Source organism: Glycine max, chromosome 2 (assembly GCF_000004515.6).
Source record: "Glycine max cultivar Williams 82 chromosome 2, Glycine_max_v4.0, whole genome shotgun sequence".
NCBI classification, from domain to species: Eukaryota; Viridiplantae; Streptophyta; class Magnoliopsida; order Fabales; family Fabaceae; genus Glycine; species Glycine max.
This window is the reverse complement of record NC_016089.4, coordinates 7,437,169-7,455,114: the sequence shown is the minus strand read 5'-3', so window position 1 is coordinate 7,455,114 and position 17,946 is coordinate 7,437,169. Positions and strand designations below refer to the sequence as shown.

The following is a 17,946-nucleotide window of genomic DNA, read 5'->3' as shown; positions in this document are numbered from 1 at the left end:
TTAATTTTCTGCATAACATTTTTTAAAAGCATTGACTATTTGTTCGATGAGTAAGTCCTGTCTCGAATTGATGTTGAAAAATAAAATAAAGATAGTGGGTTGCGGAACACTCATACGGTGGGGGCTTGTCCCTTGCAAATTCCAAGTCTAGTATTTTATTTTTCCTTTATTCTCCCGCAAATCAACGACGACTCCTTGTTGCCTAAGTATGAAAAAAATATATCTTTCACTTGGGACTGGAGTGTTGACTTCAAAAGGATAAAGGTAAAATAACTCAATTCCTCATCGGAAGAAAGTATCTCAGAACAACTTCCAATATGTAATAGTAATTTTTCTAGGTACAACGAGTAATTAATTAATATCAGTAAAGATAAAATTTAGAATGAAATAATCATCTTATAAGTTATAATATTTTTTTTTTCTAATTCTTGTATTGGATCCTGTTGGATTTTCGGTGAGTATTTGGGTTTTTTTATTTATCATTATTTAGGGTGTGTTTTATATGAAAAAAGAAACTTGTGTTGGAGTTGTTATAATATCTTCTTACTAATTTTTGTATTGGAGTTGTTTTGTATTGCAAGTGCGAATTTGAATGCTTTGTTCAATTGAGGATCAAATGGTGTTGCACTCTCTATCTTCTATATTTAGCTTTTGGGTTTAAGCGATATGTTATTTTTTACTTCCTTGAATTTGACATCATACTTCAAAGTGTTTAAAATTTTACTTCAATTATTAAGATAAAATAATTATTTGAAAGAATTATAATTTTTGGCATGATCGAATGCTATAAGAGAAACAATCAATTTTCTATCTTTTGGCATTATGAGGATAAATTTTCAAATTACAAGGTAATCCTAATTATGAAATCAAATTCTAAATTTAAAATCAAATAACGAACAATAAATCAAATTCCATGCATTTGAATTGTCTTGGACATAGTGTTCAATTGATTATGTTACCTGAAATTTATATGATAATGTCAAATAAAGGCACCATTCCTTTTTTTTTATTTTTTAAGAAAAACATGATTTACATTTGATGTTTAATGAGAAGATTACCTTGTAGAACAATTATAGAGAGATTGGTTACATTTATTTTGCAATATTGCTTAGTTTTGCAAATATAACATATATAAGCTACTTGCTTGGAATAAAAGAAACAAAGAAAATGGAAGGGAAAAATTGTTAGGATACATTAAGTTATTTCATGGAGCATGGATATATGCAGTGTGCTTTTTGACTAGTCTCAAGTACTGTATATGAAGCATCTTGTGCAGAATCCATATATCAAGGTAAAAGTACCAATATATGCAGCAATATTTAGAGGTGAAAGGTTTCTTAGAATGGCTCCAAAAGTATGGTTAATAATACAATTGATGGTGAGAGAGACTAAGTTCTTCAAAAAGAAATTATGCTAATTTTGTTAAAGTCACAAAAAAGAAAGAGCATGGTGGAAATCTATTTGTTTAGCTTATGTTACATTATTTTTTTTTCTTTATATATATATATATATATATATATATATATATATATATATATATATTCTTCCCTTAGGTTGGAGAAGGTTGAAAATTATGGCATATTCATACAAAATTAATTAGGTTGATCATAGAGGAATCCTTATAATTTGAGATGTGATAATGTGATGTCTTGAGATTATAAAAATGTGATAAATTGTGTATAAGTGATAAGTTGAGTGTGTGTGTGTGTGTGTGTTAAACTGTGAGATCACACTTGTATTAAAATGTTGTGTGTATTGAATTGTGAGTTATGAACCATACAATCACATAACTGTAAGACTCTTTAAGGACAACAGGTTAATGTGCGACGAATATTGTGATGTAATCTACTGTGCGAACTCGACGAGTTCAATCATTTTGACGCGCAGCGAGTTAAAATTATTTTGAGAACAATTTAGAAGTCATGTGTTTTGTATAGTTCATAGATAAAGTTTCTGTGTTAAAATATTTTCTGAGTTGGACTTGAATCCGGAGGAAGGAGGTCCTAACGAACTTTTTGGAGTCTAGGCCTTAGGGGTAAATACACTCGATTTGAGTGTTCCTTTAAACTTGTGTTGATCCCACATGATTGGAGCATTCTCGCAAAATAGTGTGACCTTAAATGGTCTCCCTATGATTTTACCTAATAAGAGTGATCATACTTACCAGTCTATGGTTTATCTTGTCAAGTATTCCTAGGCGTCCGACAAGGTTTTTCACATACATGTTACCACATTGCATATAAGATTGAGTCTTAGTGTATTTGTTGCATAATGCATGTGTAATGATCATTGTGACTTATTACTTGATGGTGAGTAATGAATTGTGTGGGATATTCTGTTGTACTTGAGATGTGTTGTTCTGAACATTGATTAATGTGAATGTGTCAAATGTGATTTTATAACTAAATCCTTGGGACAAGTGATGTTACTCAATGAGTGGTAAAATGACGTGAATTGTGCTAAGTTGAGCTTGTTATACTTATGTGTGTGTGCGCGCGCACTTTTGCTTATCTCTACCTCTTTAGGAATACATAACTTACTCCCCGTGTGTTGTTTATGCTTGGATATTATGATGATCTCGAACCTTGTGTTTGTGGGAGCAAATTGTAAGGTGAATGATTTTAAAAAATCTCATACTAGAGGACGCTGAGACACAACACTCTAATAGGATGACATTGCCACATGGGTTTTTATATTATTTGTATAATGTTTTGAATATGTTACTTTATGTTGTTCCGCTACTTAATTTATTTTCCTTTTGTAAGAAAAATTGGATGGCCTTATTTTGGGTCGAAGATGCTTTCATACCCTTGATGATTAACGTGGATGTGAACCTTTTATTCATGTGAGTTCTTTTATGCTTAGAAAATAAAATTTATTTCATGTAATTCCATATTTTTATGTATTTTATTATATAAATATGTATATCGAAAAGAGTATCACATACTGCATTACTCCTTGGAATTATAGTTACCTATCAATTTAATTTCCAAAATTATAAAATTGACATTTTTTTAACTTGGAGCAAATTGCTAAGGATTAGTAAGGGTCTTTTATCTCTAGTTGGTGAAAGCATCGTCTGCATTTGACTACATGATTAGCGAGAAATTTTGCAAAGAATTTGCAAGGGAAATGTGCGAAATTAGCGAAGGAATTGCGAGGAAGCACTTTCATAGCTAATTTGCAACTTAATTTTTAGCTAGGAGACATATCCCTCGCAAATGCCTTTTGTGAGAGAATTGTGATAGCTAATTAGCAATTTGTTTTGTAGTGGCCATTCCTCACATAAGAGGTAAGAATCAATCCCTAAGGGGTGTTTGGTTTGATTGTTTCCTATTTTCATTTTCACTATAAATAGAAAATGGTGATGAAAATGTGTTTGGTTGAATTTTTTAAAACAATTTCAGTAAAAATATTTTCCCAAACGAACCAAAAATGGAAACAATAAAATCTCATTTTCAATTGAAACCAGGAACCTCATTTTTGGGTAAAATGAAAATATGGTAGAAAAAAAATGTAATTTTAAGCAAGAAACTGAAAACACATTTTCAGTGCTTTTATTTCTTGCAAACAAAAAACAAAAAGTCAAACCAAATATATTTTTAAAATTGTTATCTTTTGAAAATAAAAACAGTTTTCAGAGAATGAAAACAAGAAATGAAAATAGAAAATGAAAATGTAACCCAAACACACCCTACAAGTTTTAAGATTTACTTATGCGGTAGATTTTTTACCAGCAAATGTTTTTTTTTTGTATACACGGCTGTGAAAATTGAATATCTAAACCATATGTTTAATGAAAAACATTATTTGCTAATCAGATTATGTTGGTACAACATTTTCATTTTAGTCATTCAGATTACTAAAGAGAGACATTTTAGTTCTTGATGTTATTAATGGTTCACATTTTAATCCGTAAATGATATTTTTGTAATTTTAAAATATAAAATAGATTGATTTTTGTGATTTCTAAGACTGTTTCAGTACATTACTCTAAAATAAGCTAAAATAACTTATTTTATTATTATATAATTACATTTTACAGCAATTTTTTTTTAAAAACCGTCAAAAAATATTTGACTAGAGTGCTTAAACTGTATTAAGCAATTTTTTGCGGTTTAAACAATCAAAAATTAATTCTCACCTTTTGCAGCGAGCACAAATCAAATCTCATAGATCAAATAAATAAAAAATGCATATTCAACACAATTTCCATAGACCAAATATTAAGTTTCACTTATATTCGAGACAAATATAGTAGTCCATGTTTTTTTTCTTATATGTAAAACTAGAATTGACTTAAAGACCTGCAAATTATCAGTGGGAGGGGGGGAGGAGCAGTTGGAAGTAAGGAGGATTGTTTTGAGGAGTTATGAAAATTAAAAATCCCTAATAAAATTGTTGTATTTGCTTGGAGATTAAAAATTTGGAGAGGAGACAAGTGCACATCATGGATTTGTCATGTCCTTTTTGTGGTTGTATGGAGGAGGAGGCTTCCCATTTATTCATTCATTCCATAAAGATCCAGCCTATCTATCTGGTGTGAAATCATGTCTTGGATGAATATTAAAAGTACTTTTCCATCTAACCCAAGACATCATTTCCTTCAACATTCATTTGTTCAAGTGGGTGTAATAACGGTCAAGAGATGTCAATGTTGGTGGATGGCTATAGCATGGTCCATTTGGCAGATGCGAAACAGAATTCTATTCTTCAATGCACTTTTCAATGGCAACAAGCTGTTCGAGAATGCAATATTCTTAAGCTAGACTTGGCTTAGAAACTTGGAGAAAGATTTCACAATTCACTTTAATCAATGATCAAGTCACATTTGACAAGGCTTTTTGTATAATCGCTAGTTGGTGAAAGCATTGTCTGCATTAATTTGACTACATTATTAGCGAGAAATTTTGCAAAGAATTTGCAAGGGAAATGTGCGAAATTAGCGAAGGAACTGCGAGGAAGCGCTTTCGTAGCTAATTTGCAACTTGATTTTTAGCTAGGGGACATATCCCTCGCAAATGCCTTTTGTGAGAGAATTGTGATAGCTAATTAGCAATTTGTTTTGTAGTGGACATTCCTCACACAAAAGGTAAGAATCAATCCCTAAAAGTTTTAAGATTTACTTAGGAGGTTGATTTTTTTTTTCCAGCAATTTTTTTTTGATATACACGGCTGTGAAAATTGAATATCTAAACCATATGTTTAATGGAAAATATTATTTGCTAATCACTGGTACAACATTTTCATTTTAATCATTCAGATTACTAAAGAGAGACATTTTAGTTCTTGATGTTATTAATGGTTCACATTTTAATCCGTAAATGATATTTTTGTAATTTTAAAATATAAAATAGATTGATTTTTGTGATTTCTAAGACTGTTTCAGTGCATTACTAAGCTAAAATAACTTATTTTATTATTATATAATTACATTTTACAGCAATTTTTTTTTTTGTTAAAAACCGTCAAAAAAATATTTGACTAGAGTGATTAAACTGTATTAAGAATTTTTTTGCGGTTTATACAGTCAAAAATTAATACTCACCTTTTACAGCGAGCGCAAATCAATTCTCATAGACCAAATAAAAAAATGCATATTCAACACAAATTCCATAGACCAAATATTAAGTGTCACTTATATTCGAGACCAATATAGTAGTCCACGTTTTTTTTCTTATATGTAAAACTAGAATTGACTTAAAGACCTGCACATTATGCAGTTGATCAATAAAACTATTTTAGATTCTATTTATTAAGAATACATTTTACTTGTAATATATTGAAATTATTAAAATAAAATAAATAATCTAATAAATATTATAAAAGGTGTATGATGTTTGCAAGATTTAAAATATTACCATTATAATTAGAAAAACCAACCTTATGAAAACATTTTAAGACCAGTATTTGAAAGTTAATATGAAATTTGAATAAAATAAGAGTTTAATGGTCATGTACTTTAAGTGTAAAACTTTTTATAGTGTAACTATATAATCTTTTTTCTCTTAAAATAAAAGTTAACTAAGCATGTTAATAAAACAAGGCTGTAAAATTGAATGGATAAGAGATGAATTATGAAATTATTATTTTGACAAGATTAGCTTTTATTAAACATGTTTCTGGGAAAGGAAGTTCTAATAGATGACAGGGTTAGACTTTAAGCATCAGATGCCCCCTACAAGACTCCTCAATGACTGTATGCGCAATCATATTAATCAGTTTGTTGTTCCGTTTTCTAGGGGTGGCAATTCAACATCTTGGATAGCTTCAAGCTTAGCTCTTCCACCATACATTTCTGGGAGAACTTCTTCACCAACCTCTCTTACAAACTCCCTTGTCTCATCCTCATTGGATACAATTACAATCTGCATCCACCATCCAAACCTCATCAAAGTTAAACATGTTTCATTTGGGGCCTTAAAAATGGGGAATTGATAGGTTTTAAATATTTTCCAAGTGGTCAAACAAACTTTTAAGCTATGAAGCCAGAAAGTATTTCTCTTCATATGAATAAAAGGTTGACTAATGTAGCTTATAAATTAATATGCTTTAAAATCATATTATAAGAAAATAATTACTCAAAGTATAAACCAACATACAAAACCCTAGGAGAAATAGACTATAATGATGGTCTGAAGCTGATGAAATGATTACTTTTTTGTGATGAATAGACTATAATTCTGAACCATTCAATTGCAGATGACTAACAAGGATCAGGGAAAATTTTTGTTTCCTCCTAGGAGAAGTTACCAGCATCAGGTATAGTGACTGACCTCACAAATGTGGATCCACAAAAAAAATGAAAGCAACAGAATTATGTTTCTGTTCGGGGGAACCCGCTATTTATGATTATTGTAAAGGACCTAGAAAGGGACCTTGCTTTTGTCTCAAGGCTTTGAGTGGTTTCCAAGGACTATGCTCACACTTATGTCGTGTAGTCCGAAACCTCTAATGGCTGCATTATCTGAGTTCACCTATTCATCTCTTTGGAAGCTTATCATCATTGGCCTTTTTGGATCGACACGATGTTAAGAATGCCTTTCTTCATGGCTATTCATAGGAGGAAGTTTATAAAATGGGGACAAGAAAACATCTAGCTTTCTTGCTCGGTAAGTTATGAAAAGGAGTAACTATAATCACTCTATCTATTGTTGACAATCTAATGAGACTAAAGACATGGAGATTATAGAAGATGTGGTGCATATAGCCAATTAATTACAACTGTGCACAAGCATAAAATTTCAACTTAAGATAGTTACTATGTACCTTTTCTAATGTAGCCTTCTCTAGGAAGCGAGAAACTAGTTTCCAAACACTCACAAAAAACCATGGCATGTGTAACATATAGCATTTTGCTAAACGTTCTGGGTAGTAAGCCTGAAGTTCAACCAATAACCGTCAAAAAGTTAAATATATGCTCTATTTACTTTTCCAATAAATGTTGATAAATGCCACACTAAATTGATGCTAATTCATACATGTTATGAAGATGGATTTTGACCAAAAATTCAATAAAGTGGAAGTATGATTTTATATATTGGCATTTGTGATATGCATGGAAGTATCAAGGAAAAACACAAGGAAAGTTACCTGTAAAAATTGAAAACCTGTGATTAACCCACGTGCATCAATATTTTTATATGAAATATTCTGCAGATCAATAATTCCAATCAACTTTTCAGTTCCTATCTCCCTTCCTTTGAAAGCACTGAAGATAAAAAACGATTAAAATGTTATTCTCTGAAATTTTATAAGATAAAGAGAATAGAAGACAGAACACAAATGAAAAATTACTATTTGATAATAAAACCCTTATTGTTGTTAGGATGTTAAAATGAACTGGCTTTATTGTGACAAAACAAGTACACACCTGCTTTCCCAAAGTGAAATTTCAGTGTGCAATCTTCATTTTGAATGAGGCAGATTGCCCTCTGGTTTGTTCCATTATATCATAACCATCTTATAGAGCCTCATGACTTAATTATTACATTAAGTTTTTTTATTTTATTTTATTCAATGTTGGACTCATCACATTGTCACTTCCTTCAAGAACCGATGTTCATAGCGACTTCTTTAATCCAGCCTATGGGTAGCCATGGCCACTCCCTTCAACTTCCTTAAGCTAGCATAGGTACTAACTCTTAGCAAAAGTACCAATTTTTATGACTTAAACACAAGGAAATGCAACCCGAAAGACTAGTCTATTAAGTGGGAGAACCTCATAATTCGTGAGTACTACATTAAGTTTCTTATTTTACTCAATGAGACATTCATAATTGCATGCACAATATAAAACTAAGTTATTTTAATGTGTTTCAACACCTAAAACAGACTTCGGTGAATATATCTGCCTATCCAAAGCTGTTTCTGTTAAACAAAATAAATTGAAAAAATGTAAAGATTGGTATATGATGATGGAACAAACCACAGCGAGGATTGGAAAGTGAGAAAGATCAAACTATGAGTGGCACACCAAATAGGGTTAAAAGCACGAGTTTGGGAACTCAATTTAGCCTTAGGTTATGGAAAGTAGAGATAAAATATCAATCTCATTAAGTAAAACAGATGCATAGGCAATAGGTAAAATTATATTACCTTGCAATTGTCTTGTCCAGTAGATATACAACAAATTCTGAATCAATAAACAAAACAGAGTATAGTCAGCTAAACTGGCAAAATTAAAAGGAATTAGTGAAATAATTTTATTGAGCTACACATGTTCAGTGCCAAAACCAAATCAAAACCAATTAAGAATCAATAAATTAATACTACTAATAATCAGATATGGACTTATGGGAAAATAAAAAGGAAGAATTGAAAAGAAAAATCTAGTATGATCTAAGTTATGTATTCAATATGACTCGGCTTCCTCTTCTTTTTCATTTACCTGATTTTTTATTTATTTATTTTAGGCAATGTTTGAAGGTCTACACCCTCTCAAGAGTCATCATCATGGTTTCTTTGTTTACATTTCTATTATGGCAAGGGCCAACAATTTAAGTGACCTTGTCATATGCAAATTCCTAGCTTCATGTCTATATTGAATAATTTTTCTATATTCACAATTTCATAGTCAATAGTGACACCGGATTTAAAACTGAACCTTTATTCAGGGCTTAATTCATACATCAACTTGTATATTCCCAGCTTATCTATCTTTAACCATATGCACATTGGATAAAGACATATATACCAACTAACAATTTAAAGGCGTGTCTTAATTGAGGGCAAAAATGTAAAGTGACGTATTTCACGAATCGTATAATTTGAAAGCAAGAGACAGATTAATATTAGGAGACAATTGGACTAGGTTCAATATATGAAGATTTTAAGTAGAACGTTTGGTTTATACCACCACAACCAGATGTCTAATTAATTCATTCCACGACTTTATATTAATCTTCAACCACAATACCACATTTCTAATGCAAATAGCTGGATGTATTTTCAGTAAAACTTGATTTGATTCCTGTATTTTTAAATTGACGAATTTAGTTATTCAATTTTAGAAAATATGTGAATTTAGTTTCTACTCTAACTTTGTGGAAATCAAAAAGTGCCCCTAGATGTTAAACTTAAACATAAAAAGAGATTAAATTTACATTTTAAAAAAGATTGATGGAACATATTTTTAATAGAGAACTAAATTCACCAAGTATAGGCATCAAAACCAAGTTTAAGCAAATGTATAATGACTAAAAAATATTATTCCCTTTTTCATATTTCAACAAAAAACAAGGACACTGCTCTTAAAGTGCATACCTCTAGTTATTATTATAATAATAATAATAACCATATATATATATATATATATATATATATATATATATATATATATATATATATATATATATATATTTTAGGGCTTGTATATACCCATGAACTCCACTAGAAATCCCAACTAAAATCTTCTAATTATTAAATTTAATAATGACTTGATCGTGCGAGAAGAAGACAAACAGAGGCCCCGGCACGAGAAGTGGATCATACAGGGGGTAACCCTAAGCAAAGCATTAAAATAACCTTGATCTAAGAGGCATATCCAAAAAAATTGGATTTTGAGGGACCAATAATGTAGTTTAATTAATTTCTTGCGTGAAAAGAAAAGGTCAAAGAACGAGAACCAAGTGAAACCAATTGGTCACATTAATTAATTGAGTAGCTTTTCTCTTGTGGAATATTCGCCTAGCGGTCTCATTAGCCACTGAGACAAATTAAATGAAAATGCCATCTTTGAACTGAGTGTACTGTCATCAAACTCTCCACATCCAAATAACAAAAGACATTAACTTCGGAATTTTAGTTAGACTTTAGCAATTAAAAAAGACTCTACATATAACTTACAAAATAATTATTATACCTAGCATTTATGTTTGAATGACAATTTACACTGTCAGAATATTTTAATTGAATTCTTTTATTTTTCACCAAAAAAATATATAGTTCTTATATTTTATATTTTTTATATAGTGAATACTTATTTTCAATATAGGTTTATTACTTTTAAATGTTGTAAATCAATTACAAAGATCAATGCTAATAAAATCCTGAATTAAAAACGTTTTTATTATTTGTAAATGAGATGACAACCGTTTTTAATCCTTAAAAAAATTGTTTATTTTTTTTTATCATCACAAGAAATCAGAAACACAATTTCTTTTTATACAAAAGTTTAGATGAGTTCATTCATTCATTGCAGTTAGGACACACCTCTAACTTCAAAAGCAATTATGCTATAAATTTAAAATTGCAATTTAAGTAGAGTTTAAAGGAGGCAATTACTCTTGAATTGAATCTGATCCTTGGAAGCAAAATGTCTGTTGGTTTGAACAATCATGACAGGGAATTTATCCTGAGACAACCCCTGCAAGAAGATCTTCCTTGCTTCCAATTCATCCGGAATTTCAGATTCTGAAATGAATCCATTTGGCACCATGGCAGACCTCCACTTCTTCCACTGCAGAAACATCTTTGCTGCTTTATCCACCTCCATCGATCGAGCTATCAAAAACCTCATCAACGTAGGGTCCCCATACCCCTACAAAACATACATAAATTAAAACCCCTCCTCAATAATAATAATAAAATATAAAGTCCAAATTATTTTGGCTTCTATACTTTATCATTTTTAAAATTGAGGAACCTATAAAAAAACTTATAGTAAGTTCCAAAAAAATTGGAAGAAATTCACTAAAAAATACAAGAATTAAAATCATTATTTTATAAAAATTAAAAGTAATTTTTGCCAAAAATGGAGGAACCTATGACATTTTATCATAAGATAATAATAGAACTTGGAACACATGTTCGTATTAGTAGATTACATAAGAAAATAACAGATTGGGTTACCTCTGCAGAAGAACCAAGCTTCTCAACGGATTTCCTCATCTGGGTAAGTGCAGAATCTCTTCCTTGATCCATTTGGGTGAAGAAAAATTTGATGGAGTTGGACCAAACTGAGAACAGAGGAAAGGAGAAGAACTTGGAAGTGACCCGGTTTTGGTTTTCAGAGTGGTATGAACATAAATGTTGAAGAAAGTGAGTGAGTGGTGGATGGTAGAGGAAGAGAAGAATGAGTTAATTCCGTTGACAAAACGGAAGCAACAGTAAGGAAGCTTGGGACACGCCTCGTTGATTTTGGTTATTACTTGCTTTAAGGCTCACAACCTCCACATTTGTCTTTTTCTTTGTTAACAAAATAGATTTTTTAGGTGGTTGAGAAGAATTTTATCATTAAATGACTTCCTCAAACTATTTTATACCATGTATAACTCTTACTCTTGGAAGATAGAAAATAAGTTAAAGACTAGAAAAAACTATCGTTTTAGCCCATCATATAATTTGCACCATAATTTAATTAGAACGGTTTATAATTTTTTTTTTAATTATGGCATTCGGATGGATGTTAAATTTATTAATTTTTATAATAATTATTTTATTTAAATTTAAAATCTTATTTAAATATTTAAATTCAATAGTCAAAACTAATTTTATTAAAATACTCTGAGTTTATTATTTATTTTATTTTATAAAAATAAACTTTATTTTACTATTTTATTAAATAAATAACCAATTAAAACATCTCTTTATTTTCTAAAACATCATCTTACTTTATTTATTTTTTAGTATTACGAAACCCTTATTTTAATTAACATTTTTTTCTCTCATTTATTTAATTTCTAAAAACTTAATTTTTAAATAAAATTCTTTTTATTTATTTTACGAAGAAATGAGATTTTACATTGAACATTGGGAAATGGAGTAGAATTGGATGAATTGAAAATGCCAATTCAATTGCAGGGTCACATTAAGGGTATAAGAGTAATTGCACAATTAACTTCATTAAGGTGATATTAAGGGTATCTAAACACAGCTTGTGTACTGTTATGATATGAATACGATGATTCGACACGATTTGGGCATCAACTGGGGTTATTTTTCTTTTTTTGGATATACAACTGGGGTTATTTTTCTCAAATGCAATGTCATTTTCTAAGTTATTGTGCCTTCTTTATAATCTTTTTCTACCTGGTGCTGCTGAACTATTCATCCTTCAACAACCTCTAACCCCAGTTAAGTGTGAACAGAGTGTCTATAGTTATAGGTGATAAGAGACAACAAACAACAATGCTGTGCTGTGCACCGGTGAAAGTGGAAGCATGCAGCAGTGACTACAAGCAGTGCATAATTTCTCTCGTCCGGTGATTATGTTTGCTCTTGTTTATTGATTGAAGACTGTTAGCAACACATTCTCTTAACACATTTTATCATTGGTTGAAATTTATCAAGAACTACAAAATTAATTAGGAGAGACAATCATTGAATGAGAAGTAGATCCATCAAAATTTATAATTTTCAATAATGGGGCCAACACACTCAAATTGGTGAATTGGAAATGAAAATACTTTGACCACAAATATAAAGAATGGAAAATACAATGGAACTTTCTAAGGGAAACAAATAAGGGTAAACATTGTAATTGTCCCTAAATATGACGAGTCTCAAGTCTCAACTAACAGCTATAAGCAGTTAATACGACATACAAAAGTACGATTAGACACCATACAACTTGGACAACTTTCATAATGGATAACTACCAAGTGTTTAACATTACAAACAAAGAATCCCTAGATAAAATTTTGATGGCAACAAGCCATCAATTCAAACAGTAGAAGTTAGCAGAAGATTTTACTTCCCTACAAACTAGTTTATAGATTATAGAACATCCCTAGATACATGTGCAGCTACTAACGAGCAAACGAACACCTATAGATACTAATCCTTTATACAGAGTCAGTCTTCCTTGGGCACTACAATGCACCAAATAATTGGTGAGAAGGTCTTTCATAATTTTACACATTGTTTCCTCTTCAGTTTTTAGAAGTAATGCAGACTACAGAGTCAGTTTTCATGGGGCTCTATACACAGGTCTTGTAGAGCTCCATGAAGACAAAAACTAACTACAGTTACTGTCCAAGAGAATGAAGCGAGGAAACAATCTGTACCTTTATGGAAAGGCCTTCCCATCGATTCTTTGGTGCATTGTAGAGCCCAATGAAGACAGACTCTAAAGGATTACTACTACTACTGACTCTGTACCTGTATAGAAAGGCCTTCTCAACAAATATTTGAACCTGTTGCAAACAAGATTCAGGCATTCACAACCAACGTAAATATAACAAGGACAAATATAAATTAAAATATATGAACTTATAGCAGGGAATTACAGAATCGAGGTATAACAATGACCAATGCAAACAAAATAATCAGAAGCACAAGGGAGGAGGAGAAAAGGAGCAAGCCCATTCAACTTTTTCTTTTTTCCTTCCTCTATTAAATTTTATGCAAAATGCAGATGAAGATAAACAAGGAACATCAAAAGAAGAAAGAAAGAGTGAGAAATTATAATAATTAACTTGTGAGAGCCCAAAGCTTGCAGGTTGGTACAATATCTTCAACTCCTAACCTTTTTTTTTTGAGGAACACTCCCAGTTGGTATTTAATTATTAGCATATTTTGGAAGAAAAATAAGTATGGTACTTGCCAAACATCCTAATCATGGTTTTATTAAACTTCGAACTCATTTTATTCTGCAGTAGTTATTTATTATATATCTATGTATGGAAAATATCGAAGACAATACAAATGCATGTATCCAGGCACCAAAAAATACGGATAAAACACTAATTGACAGGAACACTAATTTAGATGTTTAGATTATTAAAGAGTAGACAACTTATGCAGAGAAATAACATATACAATGGTTGGAAAAATAGCTAAATAATTCTTCAATATTTATTAAAGAAGAAATTTATTAAGAATTTAAGATAGATATAATCTTCATTATACTTATAATAAGCTCTAATAATATATAATGTTCAAATCACTAGCCATGTAGTTAAACTAATATTCACAATGTTATAAAACATAACACTCAAAGAATTAGTCATCAACTTACCTATTCAGTGAACACACGTGAATGATCACGAGATGGATATCTTTCTATGATAGGGTGGCTCACTTTTGGAATATTTATAAAATTTGGCTCCTGATTCCGTGTGTTGCCACTGCTATCTACATTGACTTTCATTTGACTAAAATCACTTACAGATGACTCAATTTCATTTTCTACAAACCTACTCGGAATGCAGGTACCTTTGCCAACAAACCCAAGATTCCTAAAGCATACTTGATCAAGTAAATCACCTGATTTAAAACCATAGGGATCTTTTCTGTCAGACATGGGCAAAAGACTAGGCAAAGGTCTTGCAGCACCAAATGTTAAAGTGGAGTTTTGAAGCTGTTGTCTATTGCCATTGCTGGAGCTTGTTGAACAAGTGGAGGGTGTAGAATACCCATAGAGAACACCTCGAGCTTTTGTGTCCCCACCAGGAAATTGAGATGCACTAAATGAATTCTTTGATTTTTGTGACAATAGACTATAATCAATAATGGCATTCCTGGCAAAACTGAAATCCTGGTTGACAGAAGCAGGACTATTTACTGCCTGGAAAGTGTCAGAGGATTGAGAGGGAACCACCATGCAAGATGGTTGAACATTGATTGAACAACTTTGATCATGTATCAGTGACTGCTGCTGCAGCTGTTGCTTTTGCTGGTGCTGCTGGCTTTGTTGGTGCTCTAATATATCCATCAGCATGTTGTTATTCTGAATACCCACCCTTTCAACACTACTATTGGGTCTCACTAAACCAATTGTATTATTAGATGATGGCCATGTACCATATCCTGATGACGTATCATTTACAGTTAAGATAGATGGAGAGAAATTCTTGCCAATGTTGGAATGACACTTTACAAGAGGCTGACCATACGCCACAGCATGTTCAGCATGGGAATGTTTTAGCCCCTGTATCGATGCTTGCAGTAGGGTAGTCTGGTCCACTGTAGACATCATGTGAGTTGCCGGGTGACCTAAGAGCTCAGCATGAAGGGCTGCAAGTGTTTCAGGGGGAACATGGCCAGCAGCAGCCAAAGCTTGTATGTCAAATCTTCCAGTAGCACCCAGCTTGGATTCTATAGTCCCTGGAATTGCATTTAGCATCCCATTCTGTTGCTGTGCCACTCCACTTAATCGCTTCAAGTAAAGTCTAAATTTCTGCAAATGATTACAACATTACACGTCCTTTTAAAAAGTAGAAAGGAAACTGGAAGAACATAAATACAGTTTAACTGAGGAGATCAGCTGTGTATCCAACTTTTGTAAATTAAAAGATGTAAATTCTGAGGGAAAATGGTAAAGTATCACTTCACATTTTGAACTAAAAACAAACCTGCAAATGACTTGCAACATTTTCTCTTGTCAAACCAGGGACATTCATCAATTCAAGTATTCTCTTTGGCACAGCCTCTGAAATACAAGAATAAGAAAAACATGTAAGCTAAATTGCAACAAACGCTTAAATACTCAAAATGAAAAGATTATACTTGTAAGGTTATGTATGTTTTATGCTTATTGTAATCCAATGAAGTCTAGTTACAGAATAAAAAAATAAAAGCAATAGAAAGAAAGATATTGTAGGAGATTCATACTGTCAAGCCCAAGTTGATTCACAGCACTGACAAATTGTTGATGCAGTTCTACTGACCACACTACACGGGGCTTCTTAGATGTAGCTGGATCATCACTCTCCAATTCAATATCTTCTTCTTTTAAACTGCTCCTCTTTTTTGGTGCTTTAACTACTTCTGCTGCATCAGCAACAGAAGAAGTATATTCAGCGTCATCATTCCCCCATTTATTTCGATCACTGTCCTCCATGCTGCCAGAATTATCCAGTTCTTTATTGTCATTCCAGAATTTCCGAACAACATGCTGCCATATATTCCTTAGTTCTTCCTCACGTACAGGCTTAATCAAATAATCACAAGCCCCATGCCTGATTCCCTTCATGACAGCACTTGTAGTACTATCACCAGACATCACTGCACCATGCAGAACATATATCAAAAGTTAAGCATTATTAACACACTTGTAATTCTAGGGACAAGAGAAACAACACTTACTAATTACGGGAAGGTCCATTTCCAGCCCAACATGTTCAAGGAGTTTATAGCCATCCATGTCTGGCATATGAACATCACTCAGCACCACATCAAAACAACCTTTCCTTTCCCGCAGAAGATTCAAAGCCACAGTAGCCTCAGTGCATGTGGTAACTGGAAGATAAAAGCATAATAAGAATTAAGAAGCAAAACATTGTTCAAATTAAGATGAGTTGCAAATCAGAAGCAACCCATGTCATACATTTACTAGATCTACAATATCTATTGAAATCATTTCCAAATTTTCAGGACATTATTTTTAATAGAAATTTCAGGTCATAGTTAATAGACTACAAACATAAATATTCTCCATTAGATTCAAATAAAACTTTGTTCAGCTCCTTAAGACATGCAAAAAAACCAAACCCTTTTCACATTCATTACACATAGCTGAACGCACTAAATAAGAACACCAAAAATTCAAAGAAAAAATCACAAATCCTATCCGCCGGTTTGTTTACAATTATCTTCATCAGAGTCTCAAACAGTGGGGATTCACAGAAAGGCAAAATTGCCGTCAACTGTTCACCGAAAAAACTATATAACAACAGGTCGAGCCTTATAGAAACTAGAAAGGGGAAGTATAAAAGGCACAAACCCTTTTGCCATAACAACTGTGAAAGCAAGAATATCATGCAAATCTTCCTAGGACATCCTTCTTTCCATAGGTACAAATCTATTAAACGATTTAGAAATGAAATACATAAAACTCTAAGCAGAATATTTAAAGGGCTAACTTAAAACGATAACTATTTTGCATTGTACAAATCAAAGTCAAACTAGGTAAATCCCGAAAGACTGGTGCATGGTCACTCATGAGTCATGACCCTAACAAAACCAAAATTGTCATCGTTTAAGTGACATTAAGCTCAGTTCCCCTAAAACAAAGTCAAAGTATTATTTTTTCAGAAAAAAAAAACGGATTATTTTTCAAAAGTGGTAAGCCAGTGAACTAGAAAAAAAAAGTGATTATTTTCTCAAAGTGACTTTCGTATACGAGTTGGAAAAAAAAGTAACTAACCGCGGTAACGGCAGCGAATGGACATTTGCTCGATAATCTTCAACGTGGTGGCGTCGTCGTCGACCACAAGAACCCGGAGACCCACCGGAAACTCCGCCGCAGCCGCACAGGGAGCCATGAAACGACGTCGTTTTGGCGAAAATTCAGAGTCGGAGAAGCGCAACACAATGTGGGAGAGTGTGCATGGACGAAGAATCGAAACAAAAACAGAACCCTAGAGGAGAAGGAGTGAGGGAGTGAATCAGAAGGAAGATTTGGAGGGGTTGAAGAAAAGATGAAATCGTAATGGTGGGAAAGATATTTAATTTAATAAATAAATACATCACGCCAATCAAATTAAACATTAAAATGATTAA

The 17,946-nt window shown here is 32.0% G+C and overlaps 2 protein-coding genes across 4 annotated transcripts; both read right to left on the bottom strand.

Annotated features, from left to right (window-relative positions):
- Positions 1 to 6,075: 6,075 nt before the first annotated feature.
- On the bottom strand, positions 6,076 to 11,669 carry LOC100811048 (phosphatidylinositol transfer protein CSR1). Of its 2 annotated transcripts, XM_003518570.3 has the most exons (6): positions 11,353 to 11,669; positions 10,786 to 11,041; positions 8,599 to 8,635; positions 7,594 to 7,711; positions 7,270 to 7,380; positions 6,076 to 6,368 (listed from the first exon to the last, which is right to left on the bottom strand). In XM_003518570.3, exons 1-6 carry the CDS (start codon positions 11,422 to 11,424, stop codon positions 6,219 to 6,221), a joined length of 744 nt encoding a protein of 247 aa, XP_003518618.1. In that variant the 5' UTR covers positions 11,425 to 11,669; the 3' UTR covers positions 6,076 to 6,218. The 2 variants fall into 2 exon arrangements, with proteins under 2 accessions (XP_003518618.1, XP_014621358.1); XM_014765872.3 differs by lacking the exon at positions 7,270 to 7,380.
- A 1,392-nt stretch (positions 11,670 to 13,061) lies between these two features.
- Positions 13,062 to 17,935, bottom strand: LOC100817125 (two-component response regulator ORR21). 2 transcript variants are annotated; one of them, XM_003519954.5, is made up of 6 exons: positions 17,591 to 17,935; positions 16,531 to 16,683; positions 16,057 to 16,449; positions 15,798 to 15,874; positions 14,462 to 15,622; positions 13,062 to 13,637 (listed from the first exon to the last, which is right to left on the bottom strand). In XM_003519954.5, exons 1-5 carry the CDS (start codon positions 17,706 to 17,708, stop codon positions 14,462 to 14,464), a joined length of 1,902 nt encoding a protein of 633 aa, XP_003520002.1. In that variant the 5' UTR covers positions 17,709 to 17,935; the 3' UTR covers positions 13,062 to 13,637. The 2 variants fall into 2 exon arrangements, with proteins under 2 accessions (XP_003520002.1, XP_040867547.1); XM_041011613.1 differs by lacking the exon at positions 17,591 to 17,935 and adding an exon at positions 17,168 to 17,421.
- Positions 17,936 to 17,946: the final 11 nt, after the last annotated feature.

Bases quoted from the DNA above. Each gene is read 5' to 3' on its own strand.
- LOC100817125 (XM_003519954.5), bottom strand. From the start codon at position 17,708: ATGGCTCCCTGTGCGGCTGCGGCGGAGTTTCCGGTGGGTCTCCGGGTT. The intron at 15,875-16,056 runs GTATGAATCTCC...CTTGTATTTCAG, and splicing joins GAATCAACTTGGGCTTGACA to AGGCTGTGCCAAAGAGAATA. The intron at 15,623-15,797 runs GTTTGTTTTTAG...AATCATTTGCAG, and splicing joins ATGTTGCAAGTCATTTGCAG to AAATTTAGACTTTACTTGAA.
- LOC100811048 (XM_003518570.3), bottom strand. From the start codon at position 11,424: ATGGATCAAGGAAGAGATTCTGCACTTACCCAGATGAGGAAATCCGTT. The intron at 11,042-11,352 runs GTAACCCAATCT...TATGTTTTGTAG, and splicing joins AGCTTGGTTCTTCTGCAGAG to GGGTATGGGGACCCTACGTT. The intron at 7,381-7,593 runs GTAACTTTCCTT...GTTGAACTTCAG, and splicing joins CAGGTTTTCAATTTTTACAG to GCTTACTACCCAGAACGTTT.